At 40.3% G+C, this 20,249-nt stretch overlaps 1 protein-coding gene and 1 non-coding gene across 7 annotated transcripts in view; both read right to left on the bottom strand.

The window, feature by feature from the left end:
- LOC106833242 (uncharacterized) overlaps window positions 1–20,249 on the bottom strand; it is a 68,780-nt gene that overhangs the window by 42,003 nt on the left and 6,528 nt on the right. For 2 of the 6 annotated variants that reach the window (XR_011505214.1, XR_011505213.1), the window contains exons 5-7: window positions 19,541–19,636; window positions 17,630–17,679; window positions 16,292–16,430 (exon numbers count right to left, since the gene is read on the bottom strand). This is a non-coding gene — a transcript (uncharacterized protein). Of the gene's footprint in view, window positions 1–16,291; window positions 16,431–16,736; window positions 16,876–17,468; window positions 17,484–17,629; window positions 17,680–19,540; window positions 19,637–20,249 lie in introns of those variants that run through there. The other 4 variants (XR_011505217.1, XR_011505216.1, XR_011505215.1 and 1 more) reach the window with 3 other exon arrangements.
- Window positions 5,971–13,898, bottom strand: C8H6orf52 (chromosome 8 C6orf52 homolog). Its single transcript, XM_070516716.1, has 3 exons — window positions 13,694–13,898; window positions 13,315–13,479; window positions 5,971–6,240 (listed from the first exon to the last, which is right to left on the bottom strand). Exons 1-3 carry the CDS (start codon window positions 13,761–13,763, stop codon window positions 6,083–6,085), a joined length of 393 nt encoding a protein of 130 aa, XP_070372817.1. The 5' UTR covers window positions 13,764–13,898; the 3' UTR covers window positions 5,971–6,082.

Here is a 20,249-nt window from a genome sequence, read left to right as displayed (position 1 = left end):
TTGTGAAAATCAATCTCACTTCTCAGCAGAATTGGTCACCAGGAAGAAAGGAGACAGGGAAACTGGCTTCTGAAGTGGCAATGGTCTGACTTCTCCCATGAGCAGTTGGCAACTTGGGGAGTGTGCTTGTGAGTTGAGAACACTGATGGCTAAGGGTCCCATTACTTGGAGCTCAGGCCTGTTTCTCCAAGATGCCCTAGTAACAGAATGGAACTCTCAGAGACTGCTTTGCTTTCAAAACCTGCTGCTTTCATAGCAGCATTATTCACAACAGCTGAAAGATGGAAGCAACTCAAGTGTCCATCAATGGATGAATAGATAAACAAAATGTGGCATGTACATACAGTGGAATATTCTTCAGCCCTAAAAAGGAAGGAAATTCTGACATGTGCTACAGATGGATCAATCTCGAAAACATTATGCTAAGTGAAAGAAGCCAGACACAAAAGGTCACATATTGTATGATGCCTTCTACATGACATATCCAGAATAGGCAAATCCATAGAGACAGAAAGTAGCGTGGTGGTTGCCAGGAGCTGGAAGGAGTAGGAAACGGACAGTTATAGTTTATTGGGTACAGAGTGTCAGTTTCACAAGATGAAAAGAGTTCTGGAGATGCATGGTGGTGACAGGTGCACACCAATGTGAATGTACTCATACCACTGAACTGTACACTTAAAAGTGGTTAAGATAGTAAATTTCATGTTAGGTGTATTTTACTACAAAAAAATTTTTTTTTAACCCTGCTGCAAAAGTGTTCTGCCCCAGCACCTGTGAGGGCAGCCACGGCAGAGAGGTCAGCTTCCACGACCCGCCCGGGGCAGATCTTCACTAAAGTGGATGGGTACTTCAACACCCTGCAGCCCCAATTTCCACCTTTCTCTAGAGTCAGCAGCTCAAAACTTACCCTCCAGTAACAGCAGTAAATTCATAAAGTTGTCCATCTTCCCTCTCCTGGTTCCAAATCCCTCCATGTTAAGAGAACGGGGAGCCCCAAGTACTTACCACTGCTTGAGAGAATGTGACGTTTATTAACACAGGTAAAACTAAGAACAATCCATTACAAACATGGTGACTGGGAATGCCTATTTGGCAGCCAAGGTGAGTAATAAAGTAAGTAGTAAGACACACCTAATGTGCAGCTCAAAAGATAAGTCCCATGCTGCAAAACTTAATGTGGGCTTCTTGCACAGAACAAATAGAATAGAACGGAATGAGAATGGATGAGCTTACCCTGAGAAAAATGTAGAAATAGAAGAACATGCAGCCTAGGAGGGAGTTAACTAGAGGAATCAAAATGGAGAGCATCACCCAAGTTTTTCTAACCTGCCCACATGGGATGGCCAAATCAAGAACTTGATTAAATTAGGACATTTTGAGTTCCAAGGAGGGAAATTGAACCAATAAGGGTATTGTATTGGAAGCTTTGTGATTTATGAAAAGAGCAGGGGTGCAGAAAATGAAAAACTAGAGAATAAAACATTGCATGACTCTCTCCCTCTAGCATGACTATCTGCTTCTCTCCATAAGTTAACTTTATTCCATAGCAGGAAACATTGCTACAGCAGCTCCTGGGCCCCATCTCTCCCAGCTTCATCACCAGAGAAGGACTGAGTTTCTTCAAAACTCCAGGGAAAAAGTGATGAGTTCAACTTAGGTCATGAGATCACTCCTACAAATCAACTGAGGCAGACACTATAGCTTAGGCTGGGTTGAAGCCCACTGCTAGACCAGTCATCAGCTGTGGTCAGTAAGGCTACGGAAGGCCTCACCAGAATCTCAAGATTTGACTCAGAAAAGCATTCTCCGGAAAAGACAGGCTGGGCAGACAAACCAAGTGCCCACTATACAACATTCAGAGTCTTGAGGCTGAAGCCTGTTTATTAAAGGTACAGTGGATAAAAGAAGTAATGACGCCAGCCTCACATCCCATCTCCCTCTAGTTGCCTCTCCTTGTTTTTAAGACAGCTCATATCCCAATAACTATAGGACTCCGGATAGCCTGTGGAGTCTGCTGCTGGAATCCCAGTTGCAGTTCACTCAAGGGAAGCTGAAGCATACCATTATGTCTCAGAGCATCCTACAACAATCACTGTACACCACCACAGGCCCACCCAGGGCGGGTGGCCCTCAGCATTTCCTCCCTCTTTCATCACAAGGAAGAGCCTAATCCTCCCAGTCCCCATCTCTATGAAGGTTACTCAATCAGAAGCAAGGGTCTATTGACGATTGGTCCACACAATCCTAAAGTTGCCTCATCAGACACTGGGGATTCTAGCTCATTGGCCCAATGGTTTTCTCTTTCTCAATAAAGCAAACAGTAGCAGCACCACAAATTAAGACATTTTTCCAAGCAGTGGTCATCAATCAGTGACGAGTACAATGTTCCTCTTGCTTTCTTATCTATTTGCAGCACAGAAATATTGCCTGCCCTTGCTCTAGGGGAGCTCATCTCCACAGACAAGATAATCACAAACAGAACTACAAAGTCGACTGTTGACTATTTACGACCCACACTGCTCCACAAGATAGACCTAATGGGGGTTTATCACAGTCAGTCAGGGCACTTACTGTTAACTCTCAACAGAAGGACTTGAACAGGTCTAAGGACTTGGTAGGGCCACAACAATCAGTGACTGATAAAATCTCTGCCACCCAGAACAGCATCTCCCTATCTACACCAACCCTTGATATGTATAAACAAGACTAACATTATGTAAACATCTGTAGTTTTGTTAATCTCTCTCTTTTTTAGAATTTAGAGCACCTGGCCCTTTTAGCAGCTGTAATTTGTTCCAGTTGGCAGTAATCATTGCTTTTCATACTGTTTGCCACTGTCTGGTCACTGCCATGAGAGGAAGCCTCTCTGCTCACACTAGACTGTTTATCCCCATCATTGCTAATCTGTAAATTCTGAAAGAATCATCATTCTGTAACAGAGATATCAGGCCATTCTTGCTTTCTCTGCTCCACAATCCAGCATTTGCTACCTTCCAAGCTACCCTCATCCCACTTGGTAACGGAGAATGTAAAGACAATCTTCATGCTTAAGCTGAATGTTTATCATTTCATAAAACTAACAGTGATAAGCAGAATATCAGAAGGTATGGGCTATTCCAGAAACAGAGCAGGAGGCTTTGAAACATATGAATTTATGCTAATGCTTTCATTTTATCCTCAATGAGTTCTTATTTTATCTTACTCTAAATCCAGACCTTAATTAGATTTCATCAAGGTCTGTATGTCATGTCACATATTGTCCCACCAAACTGAGTTTCAATTATAATGCCACCCAAAACTTTAAAGCATGATCACTCACTTGCTAACTTCTGGCTATTCATTCCCATCAAGCCAGATTACGTGATATCATATTCCTTACACATTTATATACACCTGTACACTGTAGTTTATTGAATTGAAAATATCATTGATTATAAGACCCATAATTTTTTGTATCACTAAGAAATACAAACGTTAATTAAACTATGACAGTGCTTTCTTATTGCTCAAAATTTTTACTTAGAACTTTTTAAAGGGGTTCTTCTAGAATAAGGTTGGCAAACTATAGCCCAAGGGCGACATCTGGTCTGCCACCTGTTCTTGTAGACAAAGTTTGATTGGAACACAGCCAGGCTCATTTGGTTACCTATAGGCTATGGCTGCTTTGCACTACAATGGCAGAGTTGACCAGCTGGGACAAAGACAGTGTGGCCGGCAAAGCCAAAAATATTTATTATCTGACAGACCTCTGTTCTAGCTTTATTTGGATATGTATTTTTAAATCATATTTTCCTTTTTATTTACACAAGATTGATGTAATGAAATAAATTATTTCTTTACAACAAATATGCAAGAAAACATGGATTTGTGGTCATTTCTCTAACAACAAATATTTACTTCGATAAATTCAAATTTTTGTCCTGCTGATTTGTATCTGTGCCCTTTTCATTTCACTGCCAAATAATAGTGTAATGTTTTTGAACGTATGTCAAATAGGATCAACACAATGAGCTGGGTTCCACGGGGTGGCTCCTCTGCTGTTCTCACCTGAGATCACTTGAAATGTGACTAGCACAATAGAGGAAATGAATTTTTAATTTTTATTAATTAAAATTTCAATTTCAATAGCCACATGTGGCAGGGGGCTACTGTATTAGATTGCACAGCTTTAGACACACTGACTGGTCTCTTTTTGATTCAAGGACACAAAGCTCTTTGCACATGCTAGTCGCTTCTGTTATGATGCTTTTGCTACAAATAATAAAAATTCAGGATGGATTAAAGAATAAGAAAATACACTATCATGCATTACAGTCCAGATGTCGAGAGACTCCAGGGTTGGCTAATTCAACAGCCCAATGCCATTAGCATGGTTCTTTCCATCTTCTTTCACTGTCATTCCCAGTAGATCAGCACTGCCTTCAGGCTGTTGCCCTAATGGTCACAATACGGCAGCAACAGTGCCAGGCAACATCTCTAAATTTAATGGTGAGAGAAAGGGAAGGAAGCTTTCTCTGTTTCTCCTTTTAAAAGTGAGGAAAACTTCTCCTCTCATCTTGTTAATTTGAATTTTATCATATGTCTTTATCTAAACCATTCACTAGCAAGGGGAATGGGACCACTACATGCGGCTCAGATCACACAAGAGCCATTCCCTGGAGCCAGACATGGTGCTGGTCCCCAAAACAAAGAGCTGTAGGAGGGTGGATACCTGAACAGGTCAGGGCTCTGCAGGAAAGTTAGCACTTGCATACTTTGTGTTGGGGTGGGGAACATGAAAGGAGAACCTCACCCTCTGTTTTAGGTACCAATTGGGAATTTCCTGATGCCAGGGGTTCTCAGAGTGTGGTATCTGCACCACCAGCATCTGCCTTACCTAGGAACTTTTAGAATTAAAAATCTTCAGGTCCCAGACCTACTGATTCTGTGTTTTAACAAGCCTTCCAGGCAATTCTGATGCACCCTGAAGTTTGACAGCCATTGCCCTATTCCAGTGGTTCTCAATCGGAGGCAATTTTACCCCCATAGGACATTTGGCACTTTCTGGAGATATTTTGGTTGTTGCTACTGGCATGCAGTGGTAGAGGTCAGAACAATGCACAGACAGTTCCCACAACACAGAAGTGTCTGGCCCAAAGTGTCCACAGTGTCAAGGTAGAGACACCCTGTCCTACGCTAGAGGCAGAGCAAGCTCCTTCACAGAGACTGCAGTCCACCTGGCTCTCCATGTTGGATTCAGCTCTTTCAGCCTAGTTGGGACAAGGATTAGCATCTCTTAAGTACCCTCAGAGCAGAAGAGAGTCTAATCAACTCTAAGCAACAAGTCTTCAGGCCTCAAATCACTCAGCTCAGGCCCACGGGTCTCATTTAAGTATCCTCCAGGCAAAGCAATAAACACGACAGTTGTTCATCTTTAGGACAGAAAAAAAAAAAAAAGGACATCTTTTATAAGGGCACAGTCAATAGAATGCATTGAAGTTTCTGAACTGGTTTCTATGGGGACCCAATTTCTCCATCTTAGAAGGCTGATACGCTGTTGTGATCAAGCAAACTTTTTCTTAGTAATGCTTAGTAATCTTTCTGTTCAGTTGAGACGAGTGAGTCTCCACTGTATTCTATGTCTAGCTCTCTCACAAGATTCGCTGATGGTCAAGAAATGGAGATCAAACAACTAGTTCTAATCTACATTTTCTATACAAGATGCAGACAAGAAACCTTGCATTATCTGTGGATAGGATTTCTCTCCATGAGAGTTTAACATTAGCAAATCCTATCAGAGTAGCTAAGGCCACATCACTTCAGGTCGGGCCCATCTGACATTAAACTTATTTTCAAATGTCTTACAGTGCACCTTGTTCTGCCATGATGGTTATGTGACCCCTTCTGACACTTAGTTAATATAACACACTTCCAGAAATGGATGTGCTGGCAAAGTTTATTTACATTACCTTCTATCACATCAACCACATTTAAGTCCTAGAAATTTGTATTTACATACAGAATCCAGTATATTCCTGGGAGAATTTTTTTTTTTCAAAAACAGAAACAAAACAGGATACAATTAATATGATAGTTGGGTAGCTTAACCAACATCTTGCTTCTTTGAGGACTCATCTGGGATTTTAGAGTGAACTGTATCTGAAGGCTGCCAGTGGCAATTCATGAGAGAGTCGTAGAGTTCTTCACTTTTCATCATAAACTCTTTGTTTAATTCCTCAATATTCAAATGAAGATTTGGATCTGTAGAAGCCAATAATGCATATAAAAAAATAGTTTTACAAGACACAGTTTAGAAATGGCTTACAATTAGAGTTTTTAAAAAAACATTAGCAGGAAATATTGCAGACATTTAATGTTAAAATTTTTAAATTGTGTGTTTCCTTTCAATAAAACTTGAAAATAGAGCGGCCGGCCCGGTGGCATAGTGGTTAAGTTCATGCCCTCTACTTTGGCAGTCCGGGGTTTGCTGGTTCAGATCCTGGGCGTGGACCTACGCACCGTTCATCAAGCCATGCTGTGGCAGATGTCACACAAAAAATAGAGGAAGATGAGCACAGATGTTAGCTCAGGGCCAATCTTCCTCAACAAAAGGGGGAAGATTGGCGGTAGATGTTAGTTCAGGGCCAATCTTCCTCAAAAAAAAAACCAAACCTTGAAAATCGAAATTGAAGCTTAAAAAAGAAGTAGTGTTACCAGACTCGATGAGCATTTAGATGGTGGAAGAGCTGGAGAAAATGGACGGAATCGAGACACGTTTTGGAGATAAATGGACAGTATTTGGAGATGGATTCAATTGGAGGTAAAAGAGAAAGGGAGGGTCAAGGATGAGTCCTGAGTTTCTGGCATGAACACCTGGGTGGCTACGGTGCCAGACAGTGAGCCAGGACCCAGTCCCTGTGACAGGGCTTTGAAAAACTAAGCATGCTGCTTTATCTGCTTAGTCAGATTGATAAGTGAACCACTGTCTATAGCAACTAATTCAGAAACAGAGGGGTCCTGGCCTTCCTTCTCTGAAACCTGGAATCCTGTGATGAGGAGGTGGTGTTATGTTATCATGAAAGAATCAGACAGATTTTCATTCCAAGGTGCCAGGTTTCCAAGGTCATTGACTTTTTAAATGTAGTCCATTTTTTTCTCTCCTTGTACTGAGTATAACTACAGAAGCCCTTTCTGTTTTCCTTTGTAACTTCTGCAAGCCTTAGCTCACTCAGGACCACAATTTGCTTCCTGATATTCACATGGGTTCATGCTATTCATCTGTATTTGTGTGCCTGTAGTGGACTAAATGTTTGTGTCCTCTCAAAATTCATATGTTGAAAGTCTAACAACACCCAATGAGATGGTATTTGGAGATAGGGCCTTTAGGAGATAATTAGGATTAGATGAGGTCATGAGAGTGGGACCCTAGTCCCATGGGATTAGTGTCCTTATTAAAAAGGACACTAGAGCTTGCATGCTCTCTATCCCCATCCTGTGAGGATATAATGAGAAGGCGGCCATCAGCAAATCAGGAAGAAAGCCCTCACGAGAAACCAAATCAGCTGGTAGCTTGATCTTGGACTTCCAGCCTCCAGAACTACAAGAAATAAATTTCTGTTGTTCAAGCCACTGAGTCAGTGGTATTTTGTTATGGCAGCCCAAGCTGGCTGACACAATGTCTTTCTGTATTTATCATTTTAGAATCAAGATCATCAAATAGGCCTCACATATCATATAAGTTTCATAAGCTACGTATTTTCTTCACCAGAGTCATTTGTGACTATGTTGTCTGAATCTTGTTCTTTAGAGCTTCCCATTCCTTGTGAACCATCTTTCCTTTGAGAGCTTGTGATCAGAAAATTTAACGTTTCTATGTTTTTCCTGAAATTTTCGAAATTTGCTTTCGTAAAGTCATGCCCCATGGTTCTTTCCTTCACTGTTATGGGCAGTTGTTTGCAGAACGGCTCCTGACTCTGCGTGTTCCTGGTGGTGTCAGGACCACACACTTATGAGCACTCTCTCTCTCATAACTGTCTTGCCGGGGCAGGGGACCCCACCTTGGGCAGTAACAATTACATGTTGAAATAATATTTTGTTATCATGTGCCAGATGCTATTAAAATATTTAAAAGCACTTTAGAGATACTGTCCTCATACTTCCTACACGGTAGGTTTTAGCATCCCATTTTACAGATGCAGATGCCAATTCACTGAAGATTAATTTGTCTGAAATTACAGAGCGAGTGAGTGAGATATGAACCCTGGCAATCAGCATCCAGAAAGCACACTCTAAGTATATGTCTTCCTCTGTTATTTTTAGAGACTATCTGCAGAACTTAAGAAACCAGGGGAAATAGACTCACACTTTAACCAGAATGAAATCCCCCTGAGAGCTGGAACAAGCATCTTTTATTCATATTTCAATCAAAGTACTAAAGTCTAGAATGTCCCATAGCATTTAAATAAGATTGCTTTTAAACATCAATTTCATTTCATTTAAGCACTGAGCACCTGTTAACATGCAGACTTTGTATTAGTCACCGAGACTACAAAGACAGATGCTCCTTTCTCTGATAAAATCACAGAGGCAGTGGGTGAGTTTGTCTGGTACGGGTGGGGATGGGGGTGGAGGAAGAGACCAGATGGACACGTGATAAGACAGACATGTGATAAGAAACAGGCAAAGGTGTTCTCTGCATTTCTCTTCTATTTCTCTTTCCTATAACTTAAACAAAAGAAGCCAAACATTTTCTTCCCTTTCTCAAATAAGACGTATTCAGAAACAGGGTTCTTCCCTGAGCAGATACACTTTGTTCCTTTCAAAACAGATCAAGAACTACAGGCAGCCCCACCTGACACTACAGAGGAGGCCTGTTAGGTCCCCCAGGAACCAATAACCCTGAGGGAAGCTAGGAAGCCAAGGCCACAGCGATCGCCTCATGCTTTTCCCCTTAAAAATAAAAATTAAAGCATAATTAATCCCCAAGTCTAAATTTATGGAGGAAATGGATCTTAAAAACAACTTATCATCTTCTTATTGTGCGGAAATGTCCCCATTTCCCCGTCCATAAAAACCCAGAGAGGCGGCTGAGCTCAAGCTGTTCCCACAGAAGCAATTTCCAAAAACTGGACTAACTGCTGAAGAGAATGGCTTAGGCAACCTACGCTGGAATTTCCCAGTGGGCTCTCTCAGTGTTTAACCAGCTGAGTGAATGAGGAACCTATAAATGGGGTTAGTTCTGTTCTCAGCCACTGCGACACCAGGTTTAAGTCACCTGCTATTGGGTCTGCATCTCGGTTTTCAGCCAGAGATGTGGTTTCCTATAATGAAAACCAGTATGTTAAGAAAAAATAATTTCATTTAAAGGTTTACTAACAACATGCTTTCTTGGAAAAATCTAGCTCTCAAAAATAATTTCTAAAACACTAAACTCCCCTTAGATCAAATTTGTTTTTAATTTTGATCAGAAGAATCTTTAAATGATATAATACTACAATTATGAAAGGGGTGAACTTAGTTAACAGAGGAAGGGTCATGAAGGAGGAGCAAGCCCTACAAAGGCCGCTGGCCCCTCTGAAGCTTCTGGGAACTAACTGGCATCTTAGGGCCTGGGCTAGGAACCCGACACCTGGGACCCTAGCATCCAGACTCTATAGTCCCTGTACTAGATGCCCAACTCTCTACCTGGAGCTCTGCCCTTCCTTCCGGATGACACTCTGCAGTCTCCATGAGCACATCCCCCTCTTGGCCTTCTAATCACATCTCCAACCCCATGACTCAGCTAAGACCAGGATAGTAGGAGCTTACGAAATGTAGAGGCTACAGAAAAGCAAACTAATCAATCCTCTTTTTACATAATGAAAGAAGTAAATTCCAAAAGCAGTCCCAAAATAAATCTCGGTATTGTTAATCCAGACTCTGTTGACTTTACTGGGGCAGCATAAGTTTTTATGACTTCTCTCAATAGGTACCTGCTGGGAACCTATCTTTCGTAAGGATGTACAGCTGTTCCAAGGAACCACCCCACCCAGAAAGGGCCAAGGTAGCTCCTAGCACTAATGAACTCAAGTAAGCCTCCCTTGCTAAAATGAACGAGATTATATTGAAAGCCAAAGATCCACTACCTATTCTGCCCAATCTATCTGAAAGTATGCCTCCCTTTCACACTGAAATAGGTCTTGGTTTGGAAAATAAACTAAATGGTTACCATAAATTTAATTACACCATTGGTAGATTTTTTTCTATTTACAAATGACTAAGACAGCCAGAATCTGTGCTTAAATGAGGCCTTTCTTATAATACAGAGTCCAAGTAACCTCACACATCCTCCTTTCCAATGTGTGCTCTGGTAAACATAGATCCTAAATTTACCAGGGTGCGAGGAGCAGAAGCTATCTAGAGACAGAGCATTCGCGCCGGTCTGAGATTCTGCGCAGGATATGCTGCCAGCTGTCCTTAAAGAAGGGCACATCTATAGACAATCTTCCTCTGCTAGAGTTAGTTTGTGAAAGTTGTGGTGATGGGCCCCAAAGACCTCAGAATCCTTTTTAAGACCTCCCCTTCCTCTCACCTGAAGCAAGACACAATGTCAAAATGGAGAGGGCTCTCAGGGGGCTAAGTCCCTTGATGGGGAGTTAAGGGCTGTGGCCACAGGTATACCACACTGGGGGAAGCAGCCAATAAAACTATGACATTTCATGGAGGACCCACTTTATTAGGGAAGACTAAAGGCAGGAAGTATAAGGGAAAGAGACCCACTGCAGATCCTTACCATCTCCAATATTGCTGCTCAGCTTTGTGGGGACCTGGAATTGGCCACCCCAAGATATGTCTCTTTGGCATGAGGATTATTTGAGGCTGATTGCTTTTGATAAACTGGGACAGGGAAGGAGGCTCTGAGGAATGGAACTCGCCCTTTGTTAGGACACATTTACATTTGTAAGGTAAATCTCTATCTGTAAAAGGTGCCTTCCTCTCTGTACCAGGAAGAAGAAAGGAGATGACCTTCTCTCTCTAAAAACTCTTAATCAATACCAAAGGCAAGGACACAAAATCTGCATTTTATTGTGCTTCTCTGGTAACCTCCTGTAACTGACTTCCCTCCCCCTCCCAACGTTGGCATCTCCTTAAAGATTAAGCATCTTTCTTTAGGCTGGGAACCGACTGCGATTGCGGTGCTCATCTGTGAGCCCCCCCAGCCCGAGGCAACACACCTGCCACCCCGCGGCGTTCACTGGGACAGCAGACCTATCTGTCGTTTCCATCCAGTTCTGTGCTGACAGAGCAGCCTCGTGACTATTGTAAAAGGGACATTTCAATCACATGTGAAACACCCTGTTTGGGGGTATATAACCACTATGTGCACCCCACTTCTTCGGTGCCCTTTCTTCCTTCGGGAAGAAAGGCCCCGGGCCATGGTTCCTCATAAAGCTTTGTTTAATTTTCTCTTGCTATTCTGTCTCATGTGAATTTAATTCGTTCTCTGGCCAGACGAACCCACATTTGGGAAGAGGAAATATCTTCCTCCCCTACAGCTTCATAACCGGGAAGGCCCACCACTGCAGCAGGCAGGTGGCACCAGTGTGGCAACCACAGCAGCAAAGAGAATATATTTATAGTTCTTGAATGAAAAACTGCATGTTATAGTAATAATTTGACTAGACAGTGGGATTAAAAAAAACCCAGAATATGCCAACAAAAATGAGAAGGGGGGAAGGGGTGGCAGGCAGGGAAAAAAGGCTGTTAATTTCTTAGTTTTCTCATGAGTGGAGAGAAAAGATACTTTTATTTCTGAAGTTGACAATATACTCAAACCAATACTTCTCTATTTAAAGATACAGAAGTGACTACTAGAAAATAGACTATCTTCCAGAAAAGCAAAAAAAGGAAAGGGTGAAAGAAAAACATATGCTACAATGTCAGGTAATATAGCAAAAGATTTTTTTTAAGTGATGCAGTATCAAAGATCTAAGAGAGGAAAACCCAGACTGGGTTTAAAAAGAAAAAGAAGAGCCAAGAAATCAGACAAGATATTTTATGTAAGAGGCTCACCTAACATAGACTTGAAAAATTGAAAATGAAAGTTTGGGCAAAAAACTAGCAAGCAAATACAAGTTTTCAAAATTGAGGGTTTAGATATCAAATCCAATGCTGATATTAAGGCCATCACACAGAGTGTCACTGTGCACATCAGGAAACAAACCAGGGAGAAAAATCTGTAACGCTTTGACTGCAAAGTGCTAATTTCCCTAATATGTAAACATCTTACAGAGTCAAATAAAAGGGATACAACACAACAGGAAAAAGGTAGACAAAGGACAAAGTCACACAACAGATACCAATAAATATTTGAAAAGGTATTCGCCCTCAGTAATAGATAAATGCCTTTCTCACCTGTCAGATTGGCTAATCACACCAAAAAAAATGTAGAGAAGCAAGCCATAACATCAATAGAAAGCGTAAACTCAAGAAGACTTTTTGGTGACTAATTTGCTGTTTAAAATTGTAAATGTTATATCCTTTAATCCAGAACTTCCACTTCCAGAAAATTTTACTCAAATACTCGAGGATAGGTAACAGCAAGTTTGTTAAAGCAACGAACATTTAAAATGTCAGTCGATGAGGGATGAGCTAAAATCACAGCACATCCAAATGGGCAACTTCTAAAGAAAGCTCTCCTGATTCAACCTGCAAGCAGAAGCAAGCCCGGAGCAAACCAGCACGGACTACATGGGTCCTCCTTGCCCAAGGCGCTCCCAACTCCTCAAACAGACGAAGCCCAACCACGCTGGTTTAGGGAGAGGACAAGGGAAACCTCTAGAGGACAGAGATCCACCTGAACGGGCTTTCCTCTAAGTGGGGAGGCAACGGGGAAAGGGAGGGGGTGAGCGAGGCTTTCCCTTACTCCAATACACCTTGTGTGGTTTCAGAAATGGGTTACTTTAACAATCAAAATATTAAAACGTCTTTTCAAAGTGAGGTAAAGCTCACTGCTATAGCAAAACAAAAAACTACCTCTTGTCATATTTTAAGTCTTTAAGAATAGAATCTATCAAATGATGATCATCTAAAATTTAGTAGCAAGAATTTAGGCACAGACTTCACCAGCCTATTTATTTTTGGAAGACAGTGAGGACTTAAACCATTTGCAAGTCAAACTCTTAGGTCATCCGCTTTTACTCTCTGGTAATAAAATAGCGAAAGCCACGGCTGTGGGAATTTGAATGAGAGGATCTGCAGGTGTGAAAATAGGAAAAAGATGTTTCCATTTGGGCACACGAACCACATAGTAGTCATTTCAGCAACGAATACCTCTTGGGTGACCAGAGTTTCAGCTGGGTGTCCAGAGGTCGCACACACAGAGAGGCAGCTGTGTCCGCTTCCAACCACTGCTGTAGTCAGGAAGGGAGCAACAGCTGTGCTGGTGCTCAGACCAGTGGCCAAAAGGGTAACCCTGGGAGGGCTGGAACTCGGGCTTCACCCTAACAGCAGAGGAGAGACGACGGGAATGACAAAATCACCGACAAGGCAGAATTATTCAAAACCCCAGGACTCTTTCTTCTTTCCCAGAAGTTACAAGTAAGGATGATTTCTGCTTTAACAGTTTAAGAACAGTTATTTTCAAAGCAATCATTTGTAAATTGCCAAAAAATACGTAACAAATGGAACACAAAGGGCCTTCATTTTCATTCAGAGTAGGAAAAAACAGCTCACCTTTGCCAGTACCAGTAGTAATTATTTTGTTGAGCTATGCCAAAATGTGCAAAACTCTCCTGTCCCGCCATTTATCCAGAGACTTGATAAAATGAGACCCAGAATCCAGTTTTTATTCCTGCATCAAAAGTTCCAGCTTGTGGGCTGAAACCTCTCAACCTGATAAATAACACTCACAACTGAGTCAGAGAGAGTGATTGCATTTAGTGGCAATTCCTGCTAGGCAATTAATTGCTTGACTTCCACGACAATGGGGTTAAGCGGTTGGTGGGGGCAAAGAGTACATTGGGATCACCTGAGGGAACGCCTGCAAACTATTCTGCCAGTTTTGAGCTGCCAGTCTTTCACCCATCAGGTCTGGGGAAGCCAGCTAGAACCCAGGGTGGACAGGGAGAGTATATATTGGGCCACTGTGAAGGACACAGAAGTCTCCACCCCACCCCTACAATACCATGTAAGAGTTACTTTTAGTAATTAAAACCTTAAGACAAATACCACAATTTGATGTTTCCCTCCTCAGTTCAGTTGTCTGCAAAGAATAACTATTGGAAGCATCACCTAGTAGACTTTGTTTTTTAATATTCCCTGTAGGCTGAAATCATTATCCCAACCAACTGGTGGGAAGAAGTGGTATCTCTCTCACACACACACACACACACACCCCTTAATGCGAGTACTGGAAAACAAGAAGTGGTATCACACACACACACCTTAATGCGAGTACTGGAAAACAAGAAGTGGTATCTCTCTCACTCACACACACACACACACACACACACACACACACACGCCCCTTAATGCGAGTACTGGAAAACAATTTACAGAAGTATTTCTTTAGTTCTGTAGTTTCTTGTAGTATTTTTTTAAAAAGCACGATAAAGCAGTGCTTCCCAAACTCCAGTGCACATTGGAATTACCCAGGCCTGTTGTTTAAAATGTAGGTTCTGATTCAATAGATTTGGACTGGAGCCTGCATTCTGCCTTTCTAGCCAGCTCTCATGTACACAGAGTGAGCAAAGTGAGCAAGGCTACAGGAAGTGTCAAAATTTAGGACAACTTCGGAGTCTAAATAGGAACACTTAGGGTTTGGCCATTTCCCTGCAGCTTGTTAATAACTAACTATTCCACTATTCATTAACTATTCCACAATTCAAGTGCATCATGTATTCTCCATTTACCTGTCAGGTGAGAAATAATCATGATGAATTTATCATCACAAAGTCCTATCAATTCCATTGTTCACCCACCATTTACTGAGGTCCTACCACCTACAGGCAGGGTGACGGTGTTGGGGATACGGTGGAGCTTCTACTCCAGTGGATCCCCCCACATCTTCAAGGGAGATGCTATTGATTAGCAGCTGTGGCACACATTGCTGGATGCCACCCCATATCCAGTTCCCTTTTCTTCCTTAATAACAGAATGCTGATTTTATTTAGGGGCAGCAATAGGCCTCACTAAGAGACATTTCCCAGCTCCCCCCTTGTAGGGAGATGTGGCCAGGTGGTCAAAGTCTGGCTAAAAGATGTATATAGAACTATTATAAGGGGATTGAGGAAAGCTGTGTGGGCAAAGAGAGTTTGCTTAGCTAGAGGGAGGTATTTTTGTCCTCTAGCCTTTCCCCAGGCCTAGTGCTGACATTACAGATAGACGGCTAGAGCCAAAAAGACTCTGCACCTGTGTTGACCTGTGAGGTGACAGCAAGGAGGAAGTCACGCACACAAATACAGGATCTGAAAGAGAGAACAGGTCTGGGTCCCCGAGGACTGTAGACTCCTCACACCAGCACTAGATTGGCCAACCTCTGGAATTCTTTCACTTAAGAAATAAATGTCTTGTTTAAGTCACTGTTGTTTTAAGTTATATGAAGTTAAACACAATTTTTAACTACTACAGCAGCTTAGACATCAAATAAAACCTATCAGTTAAGGACTCTCTTTTTGTAAAAACTTTAATATGGGGATTTTTTTCTTCTCTTTTTTTGTAAAAAGAAAATCAGAATTTTGGCTATGAATGGGTGAGAGATGAAGTTGTAAGTGGGAAGAAATGTAGGAGTTTAACATTGATAATAAGGTGGCGTGGGGGAGGAAGAAGTTTTCCTCTGGCCTAGGTTCTTCTGGCTGGCCTAAGAATTAAATTGAGACAAATTAATGGGACAAAGTCAAGTTTAATTGCATATGCACGGGAACCCCACATACATGAGAGGTTGAGACAAAAAGGTAAAATGAGGCATATATGCCATCTTGACCTAAGGAATGGGATAGGGGCCTGAGGCTTCTGAGGCGAGAAGGGTAATTCACAGGAGGATAAGAAGAGCAGATGTTCAGTAATTAGAGGTTTGCCCTGCCATACAAATAGGTCATAAAAAGTTATTTCTGGTAATAACTCTTAATTTGGGCAAAGCCCCAATTTAAATTCTTGAAAGGAGAGGTAAAAGTTTCTTGAGCCTGCAGGGTCTTGATTGCCATTAGGTCAAAATATTTTACATGCCAAAGTGGCACATCCTGGGAAAGCCTGTTCTGAACCTCTTCAGTCCTGCCTTTGAAACTTCATGAGAAGCTTCCCATTCCAGAAGTTGGATTGGTAGATTGCTCCATCGCATTGAACCAGACTCTCAGTTTAGACAACAGGTCAGTCCAACTAAACAATAGTGTCCAATTTCAGGAGGTATTGAGGCAGGTGGGCTCCCAACATTAGGCCTATGGTACAAGCAATCAGGTCTTTAATAAGAGGCATTTCTATGGAAAGAAAAGGAAAACAATGGTTAATGACTGGAGCAGACTATAATCCCAGTTTCTGAGTTCTGAAGGCAGTCAGTCAAAGATATTTCTAGATGTCTGCCTCAAGGCATTTTCAGATAGAGTGAGGGCCAGCAGGGGCAATCCAACAGATTTTCCTAGTTTTCAGTTTGAATGTCTGATGATCTGTCTGAATGGCCCATACAGCAACAGGTATAAAGATTCTCCATAGATAAGCCATTGTGATGATTTCTCTGAAATTTATATCAAGTTGTTCAGCTTCAGTTTGCAGGGCTTCAGGAAAAAGGGTAGTTTTAGCTCTCAGTGATTCCAAGCCAAAAGGTGGGAGAAAACTGGATATGTTAATTTGGAGGGTTGTAGCCAGGTACTGGAGGAAACTAGAAGAATTCAGGATCCAGTCCAGTTTACAGGTAGTAAATAAAACCTTAAAAGACAATGAACAGCACTAGAATCTAATATCCACAAAGGTGTATTATAGTTTCTATTGAAACATAATTTTTCTCTCTAAAATCACCCCCATTTTTATCAAAGACAATCACAGTGAAACTAATTTGTTTGTAAAATTAAGTCTAGTTTCAAGAAATTTGGCTTGCTATTTTCATAAGTGCAGCAAGAATAGCAATTGATCATATAGGCTCTTTTAAATCTGCTTTGCTGAAACCTTGCACAAGGAATCTCCAGACTGAACTTTCAAGATCTCTCAAGGCCAGGAAACCAAGCCAAGAACTTGGCATTAGACTTGCCTGCAATACCTACAGGTTTGCGTGAATTCCTCTCTTCTTGAGGTCCCCAAGATACCCTGAGATTCCTACACCTGCAAGGAAGTGACCTTTCTTACTCATCTTGTAAGGCTGCTGGGAACCACCTAAGAAGGTACTAGGCTGATATTTTCAAGGCACTTTATTGGCTTCATAAAGTCCATCTTGGTTCCTTAAAGCTATCTGGTCATATCTGAGTCCAAGCACATTCTCTCTCAAATATGACATTCCAGTCAAAGTCTTGATAATATAACCAGTTTCCAGTTGTGTCCTGCTACAAGGAGAACAGATTCTTATCAAACTTGTGCAAATAACTTTTCCATGAAAATAAGAATACTCACTAAATTTATGAATTCTGGAGGGACCAGATAAGGAGAAAAAGAAAAGTGTTTCAATTCTGCTTACAAAGGTATAACTTACCAACTGCTGTAATCATACTTGTCTTAGGAGGAAAAATAATTTCCTTATATCTGGAAAACAAAGGATTAAAAAAAACAGTAATATTTTAGAGAAAAAGTCATAAAAATTATAATCATATTTATCAGTTCATTCAGTCCTGTGAAATTAATTCTTGTTCAGCTAGAATCTAGCTCTTCCACTAGTCCTCTCAACTTTGTCTGATGATGGAGGGTGATAGAACAGTGATAATTCCAAGAAGTTACAAGGTTTTCACTAAGGCTCATAGATTTACCCAGTGAAGTGGGTGCCTTGATTACTGGAGATTGTGAAGTGTATCCCAAGTGGGAAACACATTTTGTAACAGTTTTCTTTGCCAGTGTGAGGGCATCAGCCTTGCGGCAAGCGGGAAGGGGGTAGGAGGAAGGGCAGGTTTAACCCTTTGGAAAACACACCTACAATACCAAGAACATATTGATAACTTATACTAAGTGGTAGTTGAATGAAGTCCAGCTGCAGGTGCTCAAAGGACCCAGAGGGAGGAGTTCTGAAGCCTCTGGGGACAAAAATAGTTTTTGCTATAACAGGTGAAGGAATGTAAAACCTGAAAAGTGAGGTTTGCCAGGGAGTCAGGAAGAACTAACCAGCCATCTTGGGTTTCCCATAGCCCTGACTATTTGTTTAATTTACAGCTATTGTTTACCTATCTTAATTTTTCTGATTCAGGAACAGACTGTTGCCATGTTACAAGAACATTAGGATAGCAAAAGTCTGGCGATGAGGGTCATTTTTTTTTTTTTTTTGCAGAAGCAGAATAGACTTCATCCATATATGTCATAACCTTTATGAATTCTACTGTTGCTGCCTTTGCTTGAAAGTCAGCTAAGGTGCTTTCCTGCTATTTAATGTGAGCCTCGATTTTGATGACAGACAGCATTTTATACCAGGACATATTAGGATTTTTGGAAGTTTGTCAAAAATATCAAAGCGGTTTTAAAACACTCACCTAAATGGGATCACAGATTATCAAACTTAATATTTAATTATCTGTTTAACCAAAGTGACAAAAAGATTTCAAAGACAAATATAAAAGGTTACATAGTTGCAAAACTTTAGCTCTTTTAATAAAAAAGATTCAGCTTTTAACATAAAGCACAGAAAACAGTTCTGATAAAACACAAAAAGGTAAGGAAAAACCTTTCATAATCTCTTATCAGGAGCAGACCAATATTCCAAGAATACTTTGTTCTTTTAAGAGATGAAAAGAAAATTAAGTTCCAGTTTTATATAAATACACTATTGATATTATTTTTAAAATTATTAAAATAAAAATTTAATTTTAGCTAACTTGATCACGCAGGGTAAACTTTTTTCTTTTTTTAACTAAAAACACACATTTTTATACTAAGATCTTTCTCTTATTATTTTAGTAGTTTTAATTATATATTAATTAGAAATTTTTAACCCTCAGAAACTTTAATTTCCAATAAAAACTAAGAAGTTAGCAACTGTGAACTATTTGCCATACCAGTATTCTTTAGGTCAGCAAATTTATGATTTCATAATTTCTAAAAGCATATGCTTCCTCATAGTATAATCTCCCAGTAAAGCACAAGACATGTTTACTAACAGATCCAAATTTACCTTTTAGTTTCTCTGTAATAACAGATCAAAAGTCAGTAAACTTAGACTTGTTTAGCAATTAACATTTCAGTATTTTATCTTATTTGGAAATGATCTAGACATTCAGTGAATTCTCATGATTTAACTTAGAAAAACTCTAAAGTTTCAAGTTACTAAAAAGATCTTGGAAGCTATTTTTAAGTGCATATACCATAACACAATTATTTTTAAAAAGTTCACTTAAAACTCTTTTTATTTTACTTACATCTATTTGGTTTAATTGTTCCAAATAATTATGTTTACGTTACCTACCAGAACTTCATGAGACATTCGACAAAGTCAGCCATCAATTTTTTGCTGCCAAATTTTATAACAGAGATCACATGAATTTGTTTCACTTTAGTAAATCTAGGTAGAACAAAAGTTTTATATTTAATGCTGATAATTCTAAAGATATACCTAATTTAAGTAAACTAATAGACTTAAATTAGCTTTAATACCAAATATTTTCCTAGGTCACATGATCTTGAAATTCACTTGGGTTAATTTCTAATATTCTTGAGAGTATACTCAATTTATATAGCACTTGTTTTTTTTTTTTTAAGCCAAGTGAATAGAGCTCTCATAAATTAAATTTGATAATGCCATTTAGAGGTAGAAAAAATCACATATTTACAACATGCATATATATAGATACACATACATAGAGACCCTATAGCTATCGTTCTAAAATTACTGCCATGAATCAGCTACAATAATACAAAGCTCACTAGTTATGGAAGAATAGTTATATTCAAATTGTGTTTCTGGCATATGGAATAAATTAAGTTTATCTGTTGACATGGCTAACGCTTTTTTCTACTAACATTTGTGGAGAAGACATTTCAAATGCTAGATTTGAGGCAAGGGTGTTTCTATAGCTGTTTGCCTCTTTTTTCTTTTTCTTTTTTTCCTTCAGTATTAGGAATTGGGGATGGTCCAGCCCAGAGAGGTGACAAGCCTTCTGAAATAAATAGGGGAG

This window comes from Equus asinus, chromosome 8 (assembly GCF_041296235.1).
Source record: "Equus asinus isolate D_3611 breed Donkey chromosome 8, EquAss-T2T_v2, whole genome shotgun sequence".
Classification (NCBI taxonomy): domain Eukaryota; kingdom Metazoa; phylum Chordata; class Mammalia; order Perissodactyla; family Equidae; genus Equus; species Equus asinus.
Note: the sequence above shows the minus strand (reverse complement) of the source record. Positions and strands in the feature narration are given on the sequence as shown.

Excerpts from the sequence above, each read along its gene's own strand:
- C8H6orf52 (XM_070516716.1), bottom strand. The coding sequence starts at position 13,763 with ATGGCGGGACAGGAGAGTTTTGCACATTTTGGCATAGCTCAACAAAAT. Across the intron at positions 13,480-13,693 it reads TTACTACTGGTACTGGCAAA|GTCTCTCCTCTGCTGTTAGG; the intron begins GGTGAGCTGTTT and ends GTCATTCCCGTC. Across the intron at positions 6,241-13,314 it reads GTGCGACCTCTGGACACCCA|ATCCAAATCTTCATTTGAAT; the intron begins GCTGAAACTCTG and ends TGGCTTCTACAG.